General features: G+C 43.9%; 1 protein-coding gene across 2 annotated transcripts in view; it reads left to right on the top strand.

Annotated features, from left to right (window-relative positions):
• Positions 1-328: 328 nt before the first annotated feature.
• The window catches only part of eml6 (EMAP like 6), a 46,543-nt gene continuing 29,112 nt past the window's right edge, over positions 329-17,759 (top strand). Inside the window, exons 1-16 of one of the 2 annotated variants that reach the window (XM_028590407.1) lie at positions 329-614; positions 1,409-1,945; positions 6,313-6,472; positions 7,710-7,808; positions 8,991-9,059; positions 9,201-9,386; positions 9,930-10,065; positions 11,395-11,596; positions 11,845-11,982; positions 12,550-12,806; positions 13,570-13,779; positions 15,315-15,482; positions 15,931-16,037; positions 16,113-16,213; positions 16,367-16,553; positions 16,643-16,748. In XM_028590407.1, coding sequence (XP_028446208.1) covers positions 1,749-1,945; positions 6,313-6,472; positions 7,710-7,808; positions 8,991-9,059; positions 9,201-9,386; positions 9,930-10,065; positions 11,395-11,596; positions 11,845-11,982; positions 12,550-12,806; positions 13,570-13,779; positions 15,315-15,482; positions 15,931-16,037; positions 16,113-16,213; positions 16,367-16,553; positions 16,643-16,748 — 2,323 coding nt within the window. In that variant the 5' untranslated portion in view covers positions 329-614; positions 1,409-1,748. Of the gene's footprint in view, positions 1,946-6,312; positions 6,473-7,709; positions 7,809-8,990; positions 9,060-9,200; positions 9,387-9,929; positions 10,066-11,394; positions 11,597-11,844; positions 11,983-12,549; positions 12,807-13,569; positions 13,780-15,314; positions 15,483-15,930; positions 16,038-16,112; positions 16,214-16,366; positions 16,554-16,642; positions 16,749-17,759 lie in introns of both variants that reach the window. The other variant, XM_028590414.1, reaches the window with a different exon arrangement.

Below are 17,759 nucleotides of genomic sequence, written 5' to 3'. Positions count from 1 at the left end.
GGTGGTCAGAGCGAGGCGACCGGAACCTGGGCCAAAAATAAAACTCATTTTAAAATAAATGAATCCGAGTCCGATACATTGTCATCAAAATACGTGAATCTAATTTGTACATATTGTTTACCTAATTAAATGTTGCTGTTGCTACTATGTTTGTTATTTTCTATCTTATATTTCTGTTGCTCTGTTATTTAAACTGTCACATTGAGAGCTGCTCAACTGTGTTTCGTTGTTGTGAAACAAAGATCTATCGTGTTAAAGTGAAATGCCAGCCATAGCGTATTTTATTTTGAAAATCCAAAAAAGGAGGTGCTGGTGTTGATCCTTCCATTTTGACGGTGTCGGTGATCCCTGGGATTCCCGTTAATATCCCGACTTTACCTCATCATTTTTCTGTTTTTTCCGGGCTGTTTGTGAGCCGCGGGGCAGCCGCAGGTTTCTGCCGGGTTTAGGCGCCTCTCCGCCGGCCTGCAGGTGCAGTCGCTGTCTGCTGGTTCCTCTGGATGCGGACTGACGGTTGTAAATCGGCGCTGTAATCTCCGGATTTTAACTGGAAACAGCGAACAGACGGCGGAGGGATTTCCTCAGATTTCAGCCTCCAGAAGCTTCGTTTATATGTAATTATAATTACGTTATTTTGTCGTTATATTGTTAACTGAACGTAGATTTTATTTTTAATATTGTGACTGCAGGACATGTGGCTTTATTCTGTATAGTGACCTTCTCACTAAACACTAAAACCTTCCTCTCATGTGTTCCGGCATATTCCTGCTATAACCTTCAGAAAACATTCCGGGAACGTTCCGGTTTGGGCCATTTAATGTTAGCTCGACATTAAAACTGATCCTGCAGGCTCCTGTAGCTGCTGTCACATTGAAAGAAGCTCGGAGCACATTTTAATTCACATTATACATACAGCTGTGCAGAAACACAATAATAATCTTTATCTATAGAGCACTTTTTAAATGGGCTTCACAAAACAGCAACAATTAAAAACGGAGCTGTCATAAAAACATCAGTGGAGGAAACTGTACAGTTTAGGAAATATGAAATAAAAGACCGGAAACAATTCAAAGACTTTCTGGATCAGATTTCAGATCATCTGTTTGGTTTTTGTTATTAATGTTTCTGTGAAACAGCAAAAACTTCTGAGAGCTTTCTACAGCTAACATGATTTAATATGGTTGTTTGTGTTCAGATATTTACTTTAATATCTGATGAGCCCACCGACACTAAAATATCTCTGAAATATTACAACTCTTCTTAACACATTTAAACAGTTTTTCTCTGTACTTTGTTTCTAAAATATTTAAATAAAGTTGAATTAATTTACTCGGGACAGGTGACTTTTCGTGTGAATGCTGAAAACAAAATGAGATGTATTTCCTGAACAATCCCGTCCTCTTTAAAGGTAACCCCGGCAGAATTAAAGGGACAGTCCGCGCCTTCAGGAAGACATTTTAGGACGTTTTAGACTGAAAGTTTCTGGGACATTAAGACTTTCCATTTAGACTTTCGCTGCTCTGCAATCAGTTTAAAACGCTCGGCTAACAACCGTTAGCAGCGGCGAGGCTGCAGCTTGGAATTATGGGAAGTGTAGTTGGATGTTGCTCAGTTGAAGAGACTATAGTGATGGACTCCAGCTCCCAGCAGCCTTAGCGGGACACAGATGCTCCTGCCCTGCCCTGGGCCCGTCAGACCTTGATATTTTGGACTCTGTGGATTGTTAATGTTTTGAGTTTGGAGCGGCCATGTCGGATAAGACGGCGCCGCGCTGCCAGCTGAGGCTGGAGTGGATCCACGGTTACCGTGGTCACCAGTGTCGGAACAACCTGTACTACACGGCGGGCAAGGAGGTGGTGTACTTCGTGGCCGGCGTGGGCGTGGTCTACAACACCCGGGAGCACACGCAGAAGTTCTACCTGGGACACAACGATGACATCATCAGGTGAGGGGGGGGGTGGTCACACACACACACAGACACACACATACACACACACACACACAAGAGCTTGCACACACACACACAGACACACACACACAAAGAAGAGCTCGCACACACACACACAGACACATACACACACACACACACAGACATATACAGACACACACACACACACAAGAGCTCGCACACACACACACACACAGACACACACACACAGAAGCTCACACACAAACACAGACACACACACAGACAGACACACACACACACACAGAAGCTCACATACAAACACAGACACACACACAGACACACACACACACAGACACACACACACAGAAGCTCACAAACAAACACAGACACACACACAGACAGACACATGCTGGCTTTAATTTGTAAATATATAATAGTTTGAAGAAAATGCAATTTGGGGACAAATACTTGGGCTCCTTCACACTGCCTGCGTGGCTGCGTGGTGTTTTCTACGTCTTCCCCACCAGGAAGGTGTCTGACGCTGCTGCTGCTGCTGCTAGCCTCGTCTGGACACATGGATGTTTCCCATAAACATAAGTATATAAATATATTCTGATCTGATTACAGCAAAGACAACGGCAGGATTGACGGCAGAATAGGCTCCAGAATATTTCCTTCTGGATTGACAGGTGACATATTAGAAAATGAAATAATAGCATGTTCTTCAACTTTATTTTGTCAATATTTTTTTGTTTGCACATATTTCGATATATTTTTGTATTTCAATTCCCTTTCCTGAGATAATAAAGTCCATGTTATTGTTTTATCAGAATCCAATTGAAATGCAGTTTAAAAAGGAGTTCAACAGATCTTGCTAAATTCTAAAATCTGCATTCATGTCAAAACCTCGAGACTTTCAGACATCAACATGCCATTTATTAATATGTATTTGTGTCTGAATGACGTATAAACATCTTTTCCTCTTCTATGTTGCCTGGAAACGCTTCCAACATGCTGGCGTGTCGCGTGAAAAATAGGCGTCGGTTTTATTTGTAGCTGCACGCGTTTTCTGAGCCGTGCGCGTCAGGCAGGCAGCGTGCACGCTCTAACCTGTTACCATGGGAACCCAAATAAACACGGACACGCCTGTCAGATGTAAAGGCTAATGGCACAATGCTGAATGGAATCAATAAGAAAGTTAATTTAAAAAAAAAAAAACGGACACGCCACACAGGTAGCGTGCCGGAGCCCTAATGTGCGGTAATACGTAAATTAAATGATGTCCCCAAAAGCTTGGAGCTCAGAGTACAGAGGTGTCCCTGAACGCAACACTAACTGGCAGCAGCAGCAGCAGCAGCAGCAGCAGCAGCAGCAGCAGCGTGTTCGCCTGGCTCAGCACCAAACGAGGCGAGCTCGCCGCTGGCCGAGAGGTGGGGGGGGCAGTCAGAAAGGAGCTGACAGCCGGAGGACAAGCTGCTGAGGCCACTGGTTCATTCTGTCCTCTAGTTTTAAATCAGAGCTTTTAAAACTGACAGGGACACACATGTGGTCAGTGGTGGAAAGTAACTAAGTACATGTACTCCAGTACTCTCCTTCAGTCCACATGCTGAGGTACTTGTACTTTACTTGAGTCTTTTCTTTTCATGTTACTTTCTACTTCTACTCCGCTACATTTCAGAGAGAAATACTGGACTACTTCACTACATTCATCTGTTACAGCTTTAGTTACTAGTTACTTTAGTTACTCCACTACATTCATCTGTTACAGCTTTAGTTACTAGTTACTTTAGTTACTCCGCTACATTCATCTGTTACAGCTTTAGTTACTTTAGTTACTTTAGTTACTCCGCTACATTCATCTGTTCCAGCTTTAGTTACTTTAGTTACTTTAGTTACTCCGCTACATTCATCTGTTACAGCTTTAGTTACTAGTTACTTTAGTTACTCCGCTACATTCATCTGTTCCAGCTTTAGTTACTAGTTACTTTAGTTACTCTGCTACATTCATCTGTTCCAGCTTTAGTTACTAGTTACTTTAGTTACTCCACTGCATTCATCTGTTACAGCTTTAGTTACTAGTTACTTTAGTTACTCCGCTACATTCATCTGTTCCAGCTTTAGTTACTAGTTACTTTAGTTACTCTGCTACATTCATCTGTTCCAGCTTTAGTTACTAGTTACTTTAGTTACTCCACTGCATTCATCTGTTACAGCTTTAGTTACTAGTTACTTTAGTTACTCCGCTACATTCATCTGTTCCAGCTTTAGTTACTAGTTACTTTAGTTACTCCGCTACATTCATCTGTTACAGCTTTAGTTACTAGTTACTTTAGTTACTCCACTGCATTCATCTGTTACAGCTTTAGTTACTAGTTACTTTAGTTACTCCGCTACATTCATCTGTTCCAGCTTTTAGTTACTAGTTACTTTAGTTACTCCGCTACATTCATCTGTTCCAGCTTTAGTTACTAGTTACTTTAGTTACTCTGCTACATTCATCTGTTCCAGCTTTAGTTACTAGTTACTTTAGTTACTCCGCTACATTCATCTGTTACAGCTTTAGTTACTAGTTACTTTAGTTACTAGTTACTTTAGTTACTCCGCTACATTCATCTGTTACAGCTTTAGTTACTAGTTACTTTAGTTACTCCGCTACATTCATCTGTTCCAGCTTTAGTTACTAGTTACTTTAGTTACTCCGCTACATTCATCTGTTCCAGCTTTAGTTACTAGTTACTTTAGTTACTCCTCTACATTCATCTGTTACAGCTTTAGTTACTTTAGTTACTTTAGTTACTCCACTACATTCATCTGTTCCAGCTTTAGTTACTAGTTACTTTAGTTACTCCTCTACATTCATCTGTTACAGCTTTAGTAACTTTAGTTACTTTAGTTACTCCACTACATTCATCTGTTCCAGCTTTAGTTACTAGTTACTTTAGTTACTCCGCTACATTCATCTGTTACAGCTTTAGTTACTAGTTACTGTAGTTACTCCACTACATTCATCTGTTACAGCTTTAGTTACTAGTTACTTTAGTTACTCAACTACATTCATCTGTTACAGCTTTAGTTACTAGTTACTTTAGTTACTCCGCTACATTCATCTGTTACAGCTTTAGTTACTAGTTACTTTAGTTACTAGTTACTTTAGTTACTCAACTACATTCATCTGTTCCAGCTTTAGTTACTAGTTACTTTAGTTACTCCGCTACATTCATCTGTTACAGCTTTAGTTACTAGTTACTGTAGTTACTCCACTACATTCATCTGTTACAGCTTTAGTTACTAGTTACTTTAGTTACTCCGCTACATTCATCTGTTACAGCTTTAGTTACTAGTTACTTTAGTTACTAGTTACTTTAGTTACTCAACTACATTCATCTGTTCCAGCTTTAGTTACTAGTTACTTTAGTAACTGTGTCTGCCTCTCTCCCTGTCTCCCCATCTGTCTCTCTCTATCTCTCTCTCTCTCTCTCGCGCTCTCTATCTCTCCCTGTCTGTCTTCCTGTCTGTCTGTCTGTCTCTCTCTCCCTGTCTGTCTCTCTCCCTGTCTCCCTGCATGTCTCCCCGTCTGTCTGTCTCTCTCTCTATCTCTCTGTGTCTCTCTCTCTCTGTGTCTGTCTCTCTATCTTACGGGGACCGAGCTTTCGCTGTTGTTGGTCCTAGGCTGGAATAGCCTCCCCGTCTCCTTGACATCGCTGTCCTCCTTATACGAGTTTAAGCTCAAACTAAAGTTTTATCTCTTGGAGCGTGCATTTCTTTACATTTTAATTTTTTATCTTTGTCTTTTTGTTGTCTGAAGGATGTTTTATTCTATTTTCTTATCTGACTTTTGTTATGTGAAGCACAGTGGTCAACTTCTGTTGTGTTTACTAGTGCTATATAAATAAAATGAAATGAAAATGAAATGAAATCTCTCCCTGTCTGTCTCTCTCTCTCCCTGTCTGTCTCTCTCCCTGTCTGTCTCTCTCTCTCCCTGTCTGTCTGTCTCTCTCTCTCCCTGTCTGTCTGTCTGTTTTCTCTCTCTCTCTCTCTCTCTCTCTCCCTGTCTGTCTCTCTCTCTCTCTCTCTGTCTGTCTGTCTGTCTCTCTCCCTGTCTGTCTCTCTCTCTCCCTGTCTGTCTGTCTCTCTCTCTTCCTGTCTGTCTATCTGTTTCTCTCACTCTCTCTCTCCCTGTCTGTCTGTCTCTCTCTCTTCCTGTCTGTCTATCTGTTTCTCTCACTCTCTCTCTCCCTGTCTGTCTGTCTCTCTCTCTTCCTGTCTGGTTGTCTGTTTCTCTCACTCTCTCTCTCCCTTTCTGTCTGTCTCTCTCTCTTCCTGTCTGTCTGTCTGTTTCTCTCACTCTCTCTCTCCCTGTCTCTCTCCCTGTCTCCCTGCCTGTCTCCCTGCCTGTCTCTCAGTCTGGCGATCCATCCAGATAAGATCCAGGTGGCGACAGGTCAGGTGGGTAAAGACCCGTTCATCTGTGTCTGGGACACGTACGCCATGCAGACTGTGTCCATCCTGAGGGACGTCCACACACACGGAGTGGCCTGTTTGGCCTTCGACTCGGACGGACAGGTCAGGCCACACCCCCTTGTGATGATGTCACATCCTCCATGTTCTTGATTTCAGTTCTTAATTTCTTCTCTTCAGTACCACAGTATTCCAGGGATAGTTGTCTGTACACCCAACTGACTGTTAACTCAAAATATTTAGACTTTTTTTCTCAAAACTTTCAAAGTTTGGACTAGAAAGTAAACAATAGATTAATTGATAATGCAAATAATTGTTACACATATGAACTCTAATGTTGGGAACACTTGAGGCCCCAGGATGCTGCCTTGAGGAACTCCAATATATAAAAATGTTCTACATACTGACGTTACTACGACTGATATCATCGTCCAATCCTGTGGTCCGAATGTTGGTGGTTGGTGGAGCTACGTGTTTGTTTACCTCTGGATCAGTAAACAAAGTAAAACTAAATGGATCTTGTTCACCCTAAAACATAACAGCATAACAACATAACAGATAACAACTAATAACTTGCTTTGATGACTGAGGAGTAAGCAGCCATTGATTGATACTTACTATGTACATTTAAGGATCAGCACTAGCACCTTACATTGGTATTTTTAATTATTACTGCGTAGGTATAGGTGTATATAAGTGTATGTAGGTGTTTGTTGTTGTTTTAATTATTTCACATATATGTAATTTTATTTACTTATTCATGATATACTTTAAACCAGTGGTTTCCAACCTTTTTTCCTTGGCGCCCCCCTACTCATGTCTAAGAAAAGCTGAGCCCCCCCCGAAACCTAAGTTGAGGTAACTCTCGAGATAGAGCCTTACCTTTTTTTTGATACAGAGGAGTTATCAGCACTATTATGTTTCATTCATAAAATAGTGATGCCGTGGTGGCAGAAAAGACGAGGATACAACAAAATCTATAGTTTTCATACAGACTTTTGTACACGTTATATATTCTAGTGTATTATCATAATTTGTTTAACGTGGAAATATTTTTTTTTACCTCAACCTCAAACCAGATAAAGACTTGCACCCCCCTGTGATCTTTGCCGCCCCCCTTTGGGGTGCCCGGACCCCAGGTTGGGAACCATTGTTTTAAACGTATAAGAGGACCATGGGTCTAGGGAGGGGGAGGGGGGGATGTTGTTCATTTAAGTTCATAAAAAAGAAAAGACATTGTATTCCTGTATGCACTTTATGTCCGTGTCCTACACTTGATAAATACAAGTTATAAAAAACATAAAATGGATCTTACTCAACTCTCATGTGTTTGTTTTCGTAGCGTCTGGTGTCGGTCGGTCTGGACGCCAAGAACACTCTGTGTGTTTGGGATTGGAGGAGAGGACGAGTCCTCGCCACGGCAACAGGACACTCAGACAGAGTACGGCTCTTCGTTCATTCACGCTGACTCTTCATGTGCAAGCGTTCAACCTTCCCTGAATGCTTTGCTTTATAATAATTTTTTATGTTTTGCTTATGCTTAATATCTTTTAAGTTTTTTTTCTTTTAGATCTTATCTTACTTTAGTTTTTTTTTTAGCTTTTAGTCCAGTTAATGCTTTAAATTTCAGAGCAGGACTCGGGGAACTTTAGGGACTCTGGGATCTATAGGGACTCTGGGAACTCTGGGAACTTTGGGAACTATAGGGACTCTGGGAACTTTAGGGACTCTGGGAACTATAGGGACTCTGGGAACTTTGGGAACTATAGGGACTCTGGGAACTTTAGGGACTCTGGGAACTCTGGGAACTATAGGGATTCTGGGAAATTTGGGAACTATATGGACTCTGGGAACGATAGGGACTCTGGGGACCATAGAGACTCTGGGAACTATAGGGACTCTGGGGACTATAGGGAGTCTGGGAACTATAGGGAGTCTGGGCACTATAGGGTCTCTGGGAACTATAGGGACTCTGGGGACTATAGGGACTCTGGGGACTATAGGGAGTCTGGGAACTATAGGGAGTCTGGGCACTATAGGGTCTCTGGGAACTATAGGGACTCTGGGGACCATAGGGACTCTGGGAACTATAGGGTCTCTGGGAACTATAGGGAGTCTGGGAACTATAGGGACTCTGGGAACTATAGGTTCTCTGGGAACTATAGGGACTCTGGGAACTATAGGGACTCTGGGAACTATAGGGAGTCTGGGCACTATAGGGTCTCTGGGAACTATAGGGACTCTGGGAACTCTACGGAGTCTGGGAACTATAGGGTCTCTGGGAACTATAGGGAGTCTGGGAACTATAGGGACTCTGGGAACTATAGGTTCTCTGGGAACTATAGGGACTCTGGGAACTATAGGGACTCTGGGAACTATAGGGACTCTGGGAACTATAGGGTCTCTGGGAACTATAGGGTCTCTGGGAACTATAGGGACTCTGGGAACTATAGGGACTCTGGGAACTATAGGGAGTCTGGGAACTATAGGGTCTCTGGGAACTATAGGGAGTCTGGGAACTATAGGGACTCTGGGAACTCTACGGAGTCTGGGAACTTTGGATACTCTGGTTTTGAAACGTGCTCCAGAAATGAAGTTGATTCCTTTCCTTTCTGTTGTGCAGATCTTTGATGTGGCCTGGGATCCTTTTCAGTCCAGCCGTCTGGTCAGCTGTGGAGTCAAACACATCAAGGTGAGACAGATTTAAATCAAGTTCATCATTTACTACCTGAAGAGTTGTTGTTTCAAGTGCTTGATTCAGATATAAAGTATAAAAATACATTTGTTCGCGAGATGTCTGATATGACCCAAAAACAATGAACTGTGTCCGTAGTTCTGGACTCTGTGTGGGAACGCTCTGACTCCTAAGCGAGGGATCTTTGGGAAGACGGGCGACCTACAGACCATCCTGTGTGTTTCTGCAGCCAAGGACGAGCTGACGTACTCCGGAGCTCTGAACGGAGACGTGTACGTGTGGAGAGGAATCACTCTGATCAGGACTGTACAGGCTGCACATGGGGTACACACGGTTCCTTTTCTATGCTAAACTGCTATTTTATATATATATATTTGTTTCTGTATTTATAGTTTATTTCATATTAATGTTCAATATGTTTATTTATGTATGCACCAAACAGCAAGGCAAATTCCATGTAAGATGAGTGTGGCAATAAACCCTTTTCTGATTCTGATTGTTTGATTTTGATCAACAACAGAAAGAGTCAATCTGCAATGAGAACATATTTTTTTAAATAATTCAGCCCTGTTGAAAGACATAAAACATAATACATGAATAAATTGTCATTAAGAAGGAATATACACACTTTAAAAAAATCTGAAGGTCACATAAAGTGTCAGAATAAAGTAATAAGAAATAAATTCTGAAATGCACGAAACGAAAAGTGGATCCCAGGTGTTTTTCGGTTGCTAATGTCACAGTGTTAACAACAAAATAATATATGAGTTTCAGATTAGAGATCCTGAATGCAGTTTCCGACTTGGCGGGCGGCGTAAGCAGCAGGACTGATTGGACATTGTTGTTTGTTTGTGACGTGTTGTTCAGGCCGGGATCTTCAGCATGCACGCCTGCGAGGAAGGATTCGCCACAGGAGGACGAGACGGCTGCATCAGACTGTGGGACGTCGACTTCAAACCCATCACCAAGATCGACCTGCGAGAGGCCGAGACGGGATACAAAGGTCAGAATTAAATCTGTTATTATTGTCATGGCTTTTTGATTCAGTAAACAATTAGCTTTGTTGAATTGCTGGGAAGCCAGTGAGGGATCACATTCTTGCCGCTACACTTGCAGCTCTTGCTTCCAGTAGAGCTGCAAAATGAATCAAACAGTTGTGAACTATTTAAGGTCCCATGACATGGTGCTCTTTGGATGCATTTATATAGTGTCTTTTATATAGGCCTTAGTGGTCCCCTAATACTGTATCTGAAGTCTCTTTTATATAGACCTTAGTGGTCCCCTAATACTGTATCTGAAGTCTCTTTTATATAGACCTTAGTGGTCCCCTAATACTGTATCTGAAGTCTCTTTTATATAGACCTTAGTGGTCCCCTAATACTGTATCTGAAGTCTCTTTTATATAGACCTTAGTGGTCCCCTAATACTGTATCTGAAGTCTCTTTTATATAGACCTTAGTGGTCCCCTAATACTGTATCTGAAGTCTCTTTTATATAGACCTTAGTGGTCCCCTAATATTGTATCTGAAATCTCTTTTATATAGGCCTTAGTGGTCCCCTAATACTGTATCTGAAGTCTCTTTTATATAGACCTTAGTGGTCCCCTAATACTGTATCTGAAGTCTCTTTTATATAGACCTTAGTGGTCCCCTAATACTGTATCTGAAGTCTCTTTTATATAGACCTTAGTGGTCCCCTAATACTGTATCTGAAGTCTCTTTCACGAAATTCAGCGTTGGTGCAGAACTACAGCCACTAGAGCCAGTCCCACAATAAGCTTTCCTTAGGATGTGCCATTTCTGAGTCTGTAGGTATTGAGGAGGAGAGAGGGGGGGCAAGGTAGAGGGTGGGGGCGTGACCTTGACCAACTGCCACTTTCCTCGTTTGAAAGCCATGATGTCTCTCTCTCTCCCTCATGGGTGGGCCAAATTCTCTGGGCGGGCAAAGCAGATGAAGGGGAGGTAACCTTTCCCCTTATGACCTCATAAGGAGAAGAGTCCTGATTGGTCCATCTGAGCTTTCACTTTCTCAAAGGCAGAGTAGGATACCCAGGGCTCGGTTTACACCTATCACCATTTCTAGCCACTGGGGGACCATAGGCAGGCTGGGGGAACTCATATTAATGTTAAAAAACCTCATAAAGTTAAATTTTCATGCCATGGGACCTTTAAATAAAAACATATACATAAAATATACATATAAGAAGAGACTAAAATCTGTTGGGTAATTCATTATCTTCTACACAACCAAATCGGACACATGTGAAGGTAGACGTTTCCTCTCTGACTGTTGATCCAGTGTGCGTTCAGTCAGTTTGTGTTTTCTGTTTCAGGTGTGTCGATCCGCAGTGTTTGCTGGAAAGCGGACCGGATCCTGGCGGGGACGCAGGACAGTGAGATCTTCGAGGTCATGGTGCGAGACCGAGACAAACCGGTTCTGCTGATGCAGGGTCACAGTGAGGGGGAGCTGTGGGCGCTCGACCTGCACCCCAAACAGCCCGTCGCAGTCACCGGGAGCGATGACCGCTCCGTCAGGTCAGTCCAAGACACACTTACTGCTAAGATTAATTCTTTACTAAATTAATCGGCAACTCATTTGATAATTGATTAATCAGTTCAAGTGATTTTTTTATGACGAGACGATAAAAACGGCGAAAAAAGCAAAAGAAACGACTGTGCTAGGTTTTAGATGGTATTTAATATAATATATAAGATACTTTCACAATCTGAAAATATGTCTGTGTCTATCCGTCTGTCTGCCTGCCTGCCTGTCTGTCTCTCAGGCTGTGGAGTCTCCCTGACCACACTCTGCTGGCTCGCTGTAATATGGAGGAGTCAGTCCGCAGTGTTTCCTTCAACAACGATGGCTCTCAACTTGCTCTGGGCATGAAGGACGGATCCTTCACCGTGCTGCGCGTCAGGTGACCTCACTTATAGCGAACCAAACAATAGTGCTGATCATTAAAAAGTAGTCAACCTGGACTCTCTGTCTCCATGTTTCTGTGTCTGAGTGTCTGAAGGAACAACAATCTGTGGAACTGGTCCAGTACTAAACCAGAACTGAGCTGTAATGTAACCCTACAGGACTAATGTTCAGCAGCAGTTAGAGTCCACTACAAGTTCTGTTGTTGCTGCTGACAGACTCAGATTATTATTCTAAGAGTCTGACAACATTATGGGATGGATCCCTACATAGATAGACCTTTTAGTTAAAGAGTAAGATCCTTTTAGTTTAACATCAAACAGCCCCGAAATCTCGTATCACCAAACCCAAACCCACCCTTTGAAGGTCTAAATCTTTTTACAAAAAATGGAAAGATAACTAAAAGCCTTACACTCTACTCTGGTTTCCTGGGTCTTTACTTCAAGGGTCTAATGTTAGATATCTGCTAAACTAACCTGTACACAGAAAGAGCAGAATAGCCCCTAAAACATTGAAAAATGTGAACAAACTTGAGGAACTTGAGGTAACAAAGATTTTTCTCCAGGGACATGACGGAGGTGGTGCACATCAAGGACAGGAAGGAGGTAATCCACGAGCTGAAGTTTTCCCCGGACGGTTCCTTCCTGGCGGTCGGGTCAAACGACGGGCTGGTGGACGTCTACGCTGTCGGCCAGCGCTACAAGAAGGTGGGCGAGTGCAGCCGCTCGGCGTCCTTCATCACCCACCTGGACTGGTCGGTGGACAGCCGCTTCCTGCAGACCAACGACGGCGTCGGAGAGCGCCTCTTCTACAGGATGCCAGGTACCAAATCACTCAGAGGTGTGTAACATGTAACGGCAGCTGAGCGTCCCAAGTTTCTTTAAAAGCCAATAATAATTGTGATGGCTTTCATAAGCGATGTGAAAAAAAAGGACTAACTCTGAGAATCCTGGAGGGACCCTGTATAAGGCTACATTTCCACTGCCAGTTTTGGTTTAAAAAGGAATATCTTCTGCTACTTTTCCCCCTTGCCTTTTGCCCTTTGCCCTGTGTCCTGTGTCCTTTGCCCTGTGTCCTTAGTCCTGTGTCCTTAGTCCTGTGTCCTGACTCCTGACTCCTGTGTCCTTTGCCCTGTGTCCTTAGTCCTGTGTCCTTTGCCCTGTGCCCTGTGTCCTGTGTCCTTTGCCCTGTGTCCTGACTCCTGACTCCTGACTCCTGTGTCCTGTGTCCTTTGCCCTGTGTCCTTAGTCCTGTGTCCTTTGCCCTTTTCCCTTTTCCCTGTGTCCTGTGTCCTTTGCCCTGTGTCCTTAGTCCTGTGTCCTGACTCCTGACTCCTGACTCCTGTGTCCTTTGCCCTGTGTCCTTAGTCCTGTGTCCTGACTCATGACTCCTGTGTCCTGTGTCCTTTGCCCTGTGTCCTTAGTCCTGTGTCCTGACTCCTGTGTCTTGTGTCGTGACTCCTGACTCCTGTGTCCTGTGTCCTGACTCCTGTGTCCTGTGCCCTGACTCCTGTGCCCTGACTCCTGTGCCCTGTGTCCTGTGTCCTGACTCCTGACTCCTGTGTCCTGTTTACTCTGTCCTGCAGCGGGGAAGCTGGTTCCTAAAGAGGAGGCGAAGGGGATCCACTGGATGACGTGGACCGGCGTCATCGGCTCGGAGGTGAACGGCATCTGGCCCAAATACTCCAACGCCACCAATGTGAACTCTGTGGACGCCAACTACAGCAGCGCGGCGCTAGTGACCGGGGACGACCTTGGCCTCGTCAAACTCTTCCGCTTCCCCTGCCTCAAGAAAGGTCGGTCTGCAACCTCTCAGGGAACTTCCAAATAGGGCTGGGTACCGAACGTCGATACTTTTATGGTATCAAAAATACCATACTCCCATCCTATGAGTATCGAAATATTATTTATCTTTCGGTGCCAAATTTCGGTTCCAAAAGTGTCTGACTGCATAAGCGCCAGCTTATCTGTCCTCTCTGCATATTGACACAGAGGGGAGCTCCGACCGACACACACACACACACACACACACACGGCAGCAGGCGGCGCTACTCTGTATTGTTGCCCAAGAAATGACAACCAGCAGCTGATTGGACGAATGCGTGACATGGGTTTGTTTTCTCCGGAAATTCAAAGCCAGACTGTCATGGCGGCCGTTCAGAATACAAATCTCATATTGTACAAAAATAGTTCACTGAAACGTGTTTCTGAAAAATTTTAAGAGAGAAATAGGCCATGCAGTTGATGAATCTGTCTTCATTTCAGATCAACAAAGGTCAGTTTAAAAGATTTTCATCTGATTTTGAGAGACTAGTCACCTCATCCCGCTCGCCATTTCCGGGTGAGTCCCAACTGCCCTGCCGGCGACCGAACATGTCAGGTCGGCTAAAATGAACGGCGACAGCCCCCCAGACTGACGACGGCACGGGACACACCGAACAGACTCGAGTCACTGACCTCGCCAGACTGTCAGACGGACGATTATCGTCCCCGTGTGTCCTGGGCATATTTGTCGGGCGGGTTTAGATGTCCTTCCTCAAGAATTGTTTTTTGTTTTATTAAAAAGCAGTTTCCCCATATATTTTGTGCCTCTTTGTATTTGGTTTGCGTCTCTTTTTCACATCATTTTGAACCGTTATTATCACCATATCTGTGTCTAAAATATTGGAAAAGCTAGAGCAGTCAGATGTCAGTATCTATCTAAAATCTGCATCGTCATTCAAACTGGTTTCGGTACTTAACCCGATTCACAATGTTAAATGTTTGTCAAATGTTGTCAGCTGAAGCCAAATAGATTGGATAAGGGTTTCTAAAGGATTCAGATTTGATCAAATGTTGTAGCAGAGTTGTTTCTCGCTAGCCTGACAAGCCAGACCCACATCCAGATGTCTGGTCTGGGAACTCACCATTGACGGAGCTCGATCCGAGGGGCGGGATAAACTGTTGTCTTTCAAATTCCCTCTGCACGTAATAGGATAGCGCTCCAACCAGGCAGAGCAACGAAGAAGGTAGCGGAGCTAGTTGATAGATTAAACTTTTGCCGTATCCGGTCGGCAGAACTCCGAACACATCTTCCTTTTTTAAGAATGATTTCTGTGCCGTTCTTTGTTCTTTTATCAAAGAAAAGCTGAACTCCAAGTCTTCCAGAAGTCTTCCGCTGTTCCCAGCTGCAGCAGCCATAAGCCCCGCCCACCGACTCTATACACAATGTGATTGGCCTGACCAAATAAATTTGCTGCCACTAGGTGGAGTCTAGATTTCTAGGCTAGTTTCTCGCAGCTGTCAGACCAAACTGCGTCTGTAAACTCTCTGCGTCTTCTTCCTCCAACAGGAGCCAAGTTTAAGAAGTACATCGGCCACTCCGCCCATGTGACCAACGTCCGCTGGTCCAACGACCTGCAGTGGGTCGTCAGCACCGGTGGCGCCGACCACGCCGTCTTCCAGTGGCGCTTCCTGCCCGAGGGCGTCATGAACGGCGTCCTGGAGCCCCTCCTCCAAGGTAACGAAGAGGGTTACTACTTCTGGCTGCAATTATAACGATTATCTTCACGGTGGATTAATGGATGAGTTATTCTGTCTCTAAAATGTGGATCAGTGTCCCAAAGCCCAAGATGACATCCTCAAATGTCTCGTTTTGTCCACAACTCTAAGATCTTCAGTTTCCTGTCCCAGAGGAGCGAAGAAACTAGAACATATTCACATTTAACACGCTGATATCACACTAGTTTACCTGTTTTATCATAAAAAAAATCAAATCAAACTGATTAATGGATTATCAGAATAATTGAAAATGTATTTAATAGTTGACAAAAATGTCGGAAAAATGGAAACTATTAAACAATGTGTCACTTTCATGCAGATATATTTCCTCAGTTTTGTGATTTTTAGATAAAGATTTTCAGTCAAATTGAAAGTAGTATTAACGAGATGTTTCCCTGTTGGTTCAGAGGGTTACGCCGACTCCAACAGCGGCGAGTCGGACTCAGACGTGTCGGACGTCCCGGAGCTCGACTCGGACATCGAACAGGAAGCTCAGACCAGCTACGAACGCCAGGTCTGTCTGCCTGCCTGCCTGCCTGCCTGCCTGCCTGCCTGTCTTTCTGACTATCCTGTCTCTCTCTCTCTGCAGGTGTACAAGGAGGACCTTCCTCAGCTCAGGAAGAAGCTGATTGGTTCCCTGAAGCGTCAGAAAGCTCCGGAGGAGGGGCTTCGTCTGCAGTTTGTTCATGGGTAAAAACAGACCCCAATCTTTCTCCAAAACTATCGGAGCTAAAAAAACAAAAACAAAGCAGCAACGTCCTCCGACGGGCTCCTGCTGCAGGACTCTGTTTTTCTGTATGAAGTGACCTTTATTGTGGCGGTCTTGCTTCCTGTTTCCTGCAGGTACCGGGGCTTTGACTGCCGGAACAACCTGTTCTACAGTCAGAGCGGCGAGGTGGTGTACCACGTGGCGGCCGTGGCCGTCGTCTACAGCCGCCTGCAGCACAGTCAGAGGTTTTATCTCGGCCACGACGACGACATCCTCAGCCTCACCGTGCACCCGCTCAAAGACTACGTGGCCTCCGCTCAGGTACGCCCTCCCCCCCCAGCCAATCAGAGCGCAGCGTGTTGGCATCAGACTGCGTGAGAGTGACTCTAATCGGCTGTCTGTGTGTTCAGGTTGGCAGAGACCCGGCCGTCCACGTCTGGGACATCCAGACTCTGAAGTGTCTGTCGCTGCTGAAGGGACACCACAGCAGAGGGGTGTGTGCTCTGGAGTTCACAGGTACGTTGCCATGGTAATCCAAATCAGTATTCGAATGCCTCATTTTATTTTTAAACATCTCTGCCATCTGTCAGCTAGGGGTGGGAATCCCCAGAGGCCTCAAAATACGATATCATCACGATACTTATGTCACGATACGATATTATTGGGTTTTTAAACATACATACATGGCAATTTATTACTTTTTTTCCAGTTTCATATGATGTCCCCAAAAATAAACTTTGTCAACATGTTATATCTAAAAAGATACATTTCTCTGTTTGTTCATCTCACTTCATTTGTATTGTTGCAAAATGGGATTGTCTTGATACACAATCCCTACTGTCAGCAGCAGCAGAGTGCACAGCAAGCAGCTGACAGAAAGAGGTTACAGTTACTAAACTTAAAGGGTAACTTTGTTTGTGTGTCTAAGTGTCTGATAGGAACGATCTTTTAAATGTGTCCAGTATTGAGCCAGAACTCTGTAACCAGCAGCTGTGAACTGAGCTGTAATGTAACCATACAGGACTAATGTTCAGCATCAGTTAGAGTCCACTACAAGTTCTGTTGTTACTGCTGACAGACTCAGATTATTATTCTAAGAGTCTGACAACATTATGGGATGGATCCCTACAGAGATAGACCTTTTAGTTAAAGAGTAAGATCCTTTTAGTTTAACATCAAAAAGCCCCGAAATCACCGTCACCAAACTCCACCAGACTCCATGTAAATAATCAGGACTTTTAGTGTGTATAGAGCCAGCACATCTCCACCAGACTCTGTGTAAATAATCAGGACTTTTAGCGTGTATAGAGCCAGCATATCTCCACCAGACTCCATGTAAATAATCAGGACTTTTAGCGTGTATAGAGCCAGCATATCTCCACATGTAAATTGGTGAATTAAGGGTTTATTTCAACCAAACCAGAGTGGTGATTGTTGGAACAGTGGAAAGATGAACCAAGAAAAAAACATGGGAAGTTGAAAGAAAACTAAGTTACCTTTTAAGTTAAAGTAAGCTCATTTGTAAAC

Source organism: Perca flavescens, chromosome 2 (assembly GCF_004354835.1).
Source record: "Perca flavescens isolate YP-PL-M2 chromosome 2, PFLA_1.0, whole genome shotgun sequence".
NCBI classification, from domain to species: domain Eukaryota; kingdom Metazoa; phylum Chordata; class Actinopteri; order Perciformes; family Percidae; genus Perca; species Perca flavescens.
Note: the sequence above shows the minus strand (reverse complement) of the source record. Positions and strands in the feature narration are given on the sequence as shown.